Below are 6,606 nucleotides of genomic sequence, written 5' to 3'. Positions count from 1 at the left end.
CACTACAGTATGGACTGAGATATCAGGAACAGAGGAAGGGCCACTGGCTTAACCAATAGGGGGGAGCACATCCTTGGAAAGCCTTGGCCTATGTCCCCTTATCTCTCAGCCTCCACTCCCTTCCCTAAGTATCTCTCCTACTTTTTGGGGTGGAGTCTTAGACATTGAGGCCTGAGGCCTGGGGCCTCAGAAATAGGGCAGTATAGGACTGAAAGACAGGGGAGCTTTCTAGATCTCCCACCCCACCCAGGATTATTCCCTTAGTTGGTTTTGAAATAGGTGAAGTTTTTTCACTCCTTAGGTCCCCTTCTCTCCCCACCTATGACCTAAGGGCTCCATACCAATCTGCCACTCCTGCTTTCCCCAAACTCAGTTTCCATCTCTTCCCTGGGACCCCAGCTTCTAAGGGGTTTTGGGATCCTTACTGTAGGAAGGAAGAAACCTCAGCGAGTAGGGGGAGGCTGTCTGGCAGAGACAACAGGCATCCAATTAACTATAGTACTGGTAACAAGCTAATGATAATAATTAGCTGTCTCCCACCCAGACAGCAGGCTGTGTTGGCACCCTGCTGCTTGGGGAGGGGGAATCTAGGACAGGGATTGGGGGTGAGGTGGTGACACCTAGGTAACTCAGCTAGGGGACTGGAAGGGGAAGGCAAGGGGCCCAGTTGTCAGGGCACTTTGATCCTTGGCACACTCTGATGCCATATGCTTTGTCCTCCACCCAACTGGGGCTGCCAAGGACCCAGGAACTCTTTCTGGCCTAGCCCTGCTGCCCGATCTCCCAGATGGCTTGGTTCTAGGGGAAGGGGGAGAGGGGTGCCTCAATCTTGCCACTATTGCAGTTTTCATGGTAGAAGCTGGCAGGATATTATAATTTGTGCAAATTTTGTTGTGAATGTAGGGGAGGGAATGTTGCCTTTATTATTATTTTTTTCTTTCTTTTTTTTCTGCCTGTGTGTTTATATATACTTGAGTGCTTGAGTCCCTCCCTTGACTGGTATATGTGTCTGTGTGTACCTTGTGTGTCTGTGGGAGTCTTTGGGGATCTTGATGAATTGGTCCCTGATGGGCCTGAAGACTCAATGGGTGCTGGTATGCCCATGGTAGTTGAAGGCCTCCAGTTCAAGCCTGTGTCTTGTGCTCAACTATGATCTCAGCTGAGTAATGCATGAGCTTTGGACCCCAGGATCGGGGTGGGAGAAAGGATGGACGGGGGCCCAGGAGACTTCTGGGATCTGTCTGGTGCTCTGGGAAGCCAGGTGGTTCCCATCCCTGGGCCAGGTCCATCCCACCTATGATATTTTCATGAATGTATACGTGTACCTGTATGTGAGTCATCCATGTATATGTATGTGTGTCCATACGTGTCTTTGTGTAGGACCAGAGGGGAGGGGCAGCTTCCTGAGAGAGCTTAGTGCTTAGGGTCAGGACTGGGGAATTTCTGCCCCCATTTCATTATGTAGCCTTCCTCCTCCAGTGGAGGCCTCTAGCTTCCAGAGAGGGGGGATGGGGACAGGGTAGCCTTTGACCCTTCTGGCCCTCTGCTCTCCCCCCTTAGGAATCTGAGGCCAGGGTAGACAAGAGGACCCATTGTTGGGGCATCCCTACACTTCCTCTCTCCTTGGGGTGCCTGGGGGAGGGGAAGGAGCAAGAGCTTGAGCTGTTTAACCCTTTAGGTGGCAGGAGCCCCTGGATGCCCAGATGTGTGATGCCCATGTTGTACATGTATGTGGGTATCCAATGCCAATGTACCCCTTGGTAAAGCAGGACCAAGGTCTGCCTGAGCTCTCGGCACTTCCTCCCACCCACTTGGGCCTCTCCACCCTCTCCCTCTGCCCACTTGGCTCTCCCTTACTTCCCTTCCCATCTGTGTGTCAATCTCTGTCAATCTGTCTTTCATTAGACACATGCTGGGGTTCCCACCTTGTGGCATTCTCTGTGTCTCTCTGCCTGCTTGTACTTCTCTCTTCTTTCTTCTTGTCTGTCTCTAATGATCTGTCTTTGTCTTTCTCTACTTTTCTCTATCCATTAACCTTCCTCCCTGGCTCTGTCTTTTCTTTGTCTCTCTGCTTTCGCCAGTCTCTGCATCCTGATGTCATTATCTCTGTTGCTGTCCCTGCTTTGGCTCTCTCTCTCTGCTGGATGTTTGTCTCTCTACCTCTCCGGGGTATTCCCAGGCTTGCTTCTTTCTCTGCCTTCCCCGCGTCACCTCTTTCAGGGTCTTGGTTGTTCCCCCCTAGCTCTGCCTGCCCCCTACAATCACCCCTTTTCCCCTCTGCCCACCTAGCCTGACCCCTGGGGGTCTCTTCTCTGTTGTAGGTCTTTGTAGATTGGAAGGCAGAGCTTGAGGGGAAGAGAAGAATGGCAGAAGGGAAGCTAACTGGGCCCATCTTTCAGCTGTCCTGGGTTATAGTCTTGTGTGCCTTGGGGTGGGATTTCTCAAGAGCTTGAGGCCTAAGGCCTATCTCAAAGGTCACTGGTGGGATACAAGTGCCTTGGCAGGGACAGCTATTTTGGGGTCAAAGAAATGGTTATGGGACCAGGAAAGTGACAGATGGAGGAGAGGGATAGGAATAGCCAGGCTAGGCATCAGGACAGGGGACAGAAGAGGGCACACACTTGGCATTTGTGTTGGGCAGGAAAGGAAGGAAAGGATTTCTTTGGGAGAGTGGAAGATTAATGTCTGTCTCTGAAATTGGGTCCCCAAGAGGAAATGGGGAGATTTGATGCAGCGAAATGGGGGAGGGAAGGGAGAGACAGCAAGCCATGACTTCAAATAGAGGCATAAGACAAGAACTTGGAGCTAAAAAAAAAACCTCCCTTAAATCACAAGGAAAATAGGAAAAAGCCCAGAAAACCACAAAGATGGAAGTTAGGGAAAGAAATTGGGAAGAGACATGACCCCACCCTGGGGGAGCCCCCAGCCTGTGGGGGAGATGTGGTCCCCACCCTTGGGGAGCCCCCAGTTTTGAGGGGGAGACATGGTTCTCCACCTTGGCAATCCCCCGCACTGAGGGGGAGCCCTGGTCTGAGGGGGAAACATAGCCCCACCATTGGGGAGCCCCCAATTTGAGGGGGAGACATGGACCCTGACCTCAGGGAGCCCCTAGTCTGAGGGGAGACATGTCCCTACTCTCAGGGACCCCTTATATGAGGGGGATACCCAGTTGGGGGAGACAGCCCCACATTTGAGGAATCCCTAGTGTGATGGGAGGACATAGCACCAAGCTCAGGAAGCCTCCACTTTCAGTTGTAGCTCCCCTGGGTGGCCCCCATTCTGAAGGGGGAGATTATAGAGACGAACAGCAAACAATCCCTTCCCTCACTGACCTCCTTCTTCCTCTCTCTGGGGTTGTAGCACACATACACACACACACCTAGAAATTTTCCTGGCTTTATATATATTTGCTTGACATCTGCCTAACAAATCAGTCATTCCTCCCTGGGGGTGGGGTGGATGGGTGTGGTATTCTTCATGGCCTTGTTTAACCCTCCCTGAGATACTACCCTCCAACTCCCAGTGAGCCTTACGACTCCCCCCCGCCCATGCACTTATACCTCAGCCCAGAATGGGAACAAATGCTGTTAGCTGTCAAGAGTTGATATACTTCCATAACCCCAAATAATATTAGTCAGGATAAGGGAATATTGGCTCCCTTTTTTCCTGTCCCCCAACTTCCTCATGGCATTAAATCTGGTCTCCCCCACCCCGACCCTCTTTGTACCTGTTAAAGGACTTCACAGGGCCCTTAGGCAGGTGGGATAACAGCTCTAGGATCAGAACCCAGGTCCCTCAATCCATTTTCTGTCCTCACGGGATGTTGGGGGCAGCCCCAATGGAGGATGAGGAATCCCCTGGCTTCTAGATGGGTCCTTGCCTCCTAAAGGAAACAAAGGTCAGCCTGCATTTCTATCTCCCTGACAAACCTCAAATGGTTAACCTCTGGGCTTCCTTTCCCTCCTCCCCCCAGCCAGGACCACTTTAAGGAGAATGGTCCATTACAGGTGAGCTGCTGTTGTCATGGAGACTACAGCATCAGCACCACTCACCAGTGGTGAGGGGATGGAGGAGACTGTAGATAGGGGTGAGAGAGGGCTGTCCGAAGAGCTATGTATGCCCCATCAGGTCCCCATTGCGCTCTTCTCCCTTCCTTCTTCCTTTAATAAGAGAGGCCCAGGGGAGCGGGGAGGGCAGAGGTTTGAAGTCAAATGAGGGTCAGTCTGAGGCAGAGCAGGATATCTTTGGGGAAATGGGACAATGGGCTGAATGGGCTGAGTGGGAATTGGGCAGGGAATGGGGGGGGGGAAGAGCTCCAGATGCCTTTAAAGGGAATGGGGAAGGGCCAGGACAGGTTGGGGCCCCCTCCCCCGAGCTGCTCTGCATGTGTCTGGGGCCGAGGTCAGGCCACGGGGATTAGCCCCGCCCAGGTTGAACTCCCACAGTGCAGCCCCCAGGTAGGGCCATTTAAGGGTCTCGTGTTCTTCGCCATAGCCCACAGGCCCCCTGTTGAGCCCCCTCCTCCTTTCGGAATTATTTAAATAAGAGGGAAAGTGCTCCTAGCTCCCCTCTCTGCAGAGCTCTCTTAGCTCTGTCGCCATGGAAACTAGCCAGCCGCAGACTCTGGGAGGGGGGGAAATCTGTCTTAAAGGGACATGATATGTAGGTGCCCCCAGTAGACACACACCCAGAGAACACGCTGACACACATACTCATGCACTCAATGCCACATCCCTCTACATAATGTATCCACAGACATCCACATCCACTCTCCTCCTAGACACACACACACACACACACACACACACACACGCAAAGGCACGCAAGCACACACGCTCGCCCCCTCTGTGACTACAGGTACACACACGGGGGGAGGCACACGCAAGGCCACCCAAGTCAGATTCTTTCCCAGCCCCCCTAGAAGCCTCCTTTCCAGCAGAGGCTTGTGGGGCGGGGGAGGGGGAGGAGCAGACTGAGGAGGGAAGGGCTGGAGGTTCCTTCCTGGGTGTGTGTGTGTGTGTGTGTGTGTGTCTGTGTCTGTGTCTGTGTGTGTGTGTGTGTCGAGGGGGCGAGGGGAAGGGATCTAGTTCATTACCCCAGGGCTGAAGGAGGAGGGATTCAGGTCACCCCAGAGGACTAACTTCCTGGCAGTCTGGGGAATTCGGAGGGCATTGTATGGCCCAGGGGGATATTGTGAGCCCAGAAAAGGTCCTTTTACCTCCTGTCTCCCCCACCCCAGCCCTCATTTGGCTAAGCTGTCTAGCTAGAGAGGGGAGGGGTGATCGGGCACCTCCCAGAAACTCCGAGCTGGAAGGGACCTCAGAATCCTGAGGGCCAAACCTCTCCTTTATTGGGGAAGCATTGCACCAAGTCACTAGGCAGTAAATGGAACCACTACAATTTGAACCCAGGGCTTTGGATTCCAAATCCTGGCCTATTTCGAACACCTGCTGGATTGTATCAACGCCTCAATTTGCCTTCTAACAGCCTCAGGGCCCTCAGCTGGAGCTGTGCATTTTTTGCCCTGAGCCCTACCCTAAGGGGAACAGCCTGTGTGGATGTGACCCCCACCTTCTCCCCTTCCTCACAGATGAATGCCCTTTGACTGCTCCAGTCAAATGCTTCATTAATCCTGGAGCTTGGGGGAGAGGAGGGAAGGGGAGGTTTTCTTGTCTAGAGATAGGAGGGAGATGGGGAAAGGGAGGCCCAGTTCCCTAAAAATTTTCTCCTGGGAATTCCTGCATGGCCTGGCATGTCAGGGTAGGGCTGTTGGCTTGTGGTTGCCTACAAATAAATGTGCTTACACACATGGGTATGAGACACTAGACGTGTCTAGTGAGACATACTTATTGTATAGATCTCAGGGCTCAGAGGGCCCTTAGAAACCACCTAGTCCAACCTCCCCCCCCCATTTTACAGATGAGGAAACTGAGGCTCAGAGAGGGGGAGTGACTTATCCAAGATCACCAGGTGAGTTAGTGGGAAAGCTGGGGCTAGAGCCCAGGGCTCCTGACTCCCAGGCCAGGGGTTTCTTGATTACATCACCCATATTGTACACACATATCTTTTATACTCCCAGCATGGATACGCACCCTGATCAAATACATACAAATATACACATAAGCTACATGAACACCCAACAGGCATACCAACCCAGCCGAGAGTATGCCCTGACTTAATGCTATATGTTCATTGAATGGACAGGTGCCCTGCCCTCATCCATAATCGTATGCTCATGCACTCCTTAGGGAGAGACTGGCATTCAGGGGCTCTCACTCTCCTTCCTGGCCTCCAGTTCAAATGGTTCATTAATTTATTTGGAGTCACATGTTGTATCTGACTGCTCCTCCCTCCCCCCCCCCCCAATTATCTGTCCCCTCAGGACTGGGACCGGGGAGGTAGGCAAATTGAGAGCTGGAAGGAGCTGTGCCCTGCCCCCAAACGACAATAACGCAAGGTCGCACACTTGTCACACACCATCACCCATCCTGGTACCACAAGTGGTCTATTATTATGACTGCCTGCTCTCTCTACCTTTTTTCTCTTTAAGTTTCTCTCTTCTCTCTCTCTCTCTCTCTCTCTCTCTCTCTCTCTCTCTCTCTCTCT

General features: G+C 52.5%; 2 protein-coding genes across 6 annotated transcripts in view; one reads left to right on the top strand and one right to left on the bottom strand.

Annotated features, from left to right (window-relative positions):
• Positions 1-1,104, bottom strand: part of AVPR2 (arginine vasopressin receptor 2) — a 26,804-nt gene extending 25,700 nt beyond the window's left edge. The window contains exons 1-2 of the mRNA XM_027845804.1: positions 1,020-1,104; positions 724-798 (exon numbers count right to left, since the gene is read on the bottom strand). Coding sequence (XP_027701605.1) covers positions 724-798; positions 1,020-1,104 — 160 coding nt within the window. The remainder of the gene's footprint in view (positions 1-723; positions 799-1,019) is intronic.
• L1CAM (L1 cell adhesion molecule) overlaps positions 1-6,606 on the top strand; it is a 52,314-nt gene that overhangs the window by 4,906 nt on the left and 40,802 nt on the right. For 3 of the 5 annotated variants that reach the window (XM_027845781.1, XM_027845777.1, XM_027845782.1), the window contains exon 2: positions 5,920-5,970. The exons of the other annotated variants lie outside the window; for them this stretch is intronic. The gene's annotated coding sequence lies outside the window, so the exon portion shown is untranslated. The remainder of the gene's footprint in view (positions 1-5,919; positions 5,971-6,606) is intronic. 5 annotated transcript variants of the gene reach the window in all.

Source organism: Vombatus ursinus, unplaced genomic scaffold, assembly GCF_900497805.2.
Source record: "Vombatus ursinus unplaced genomic scaffold, bare-nosed wombat genome assembly UNPS02015024.1, whole genome shotgun sequence".
In the NCBI taxonomy this organism is placed as follows: Eukaryota; Metazoa; Chordata; class Mammalia; order Diprotodontia; family Vombatidae; genus Vombatus; species Vombatus ursinus.
This window is presented reverse-complemented; position numbering and strand designations above follow the sequence as displayed.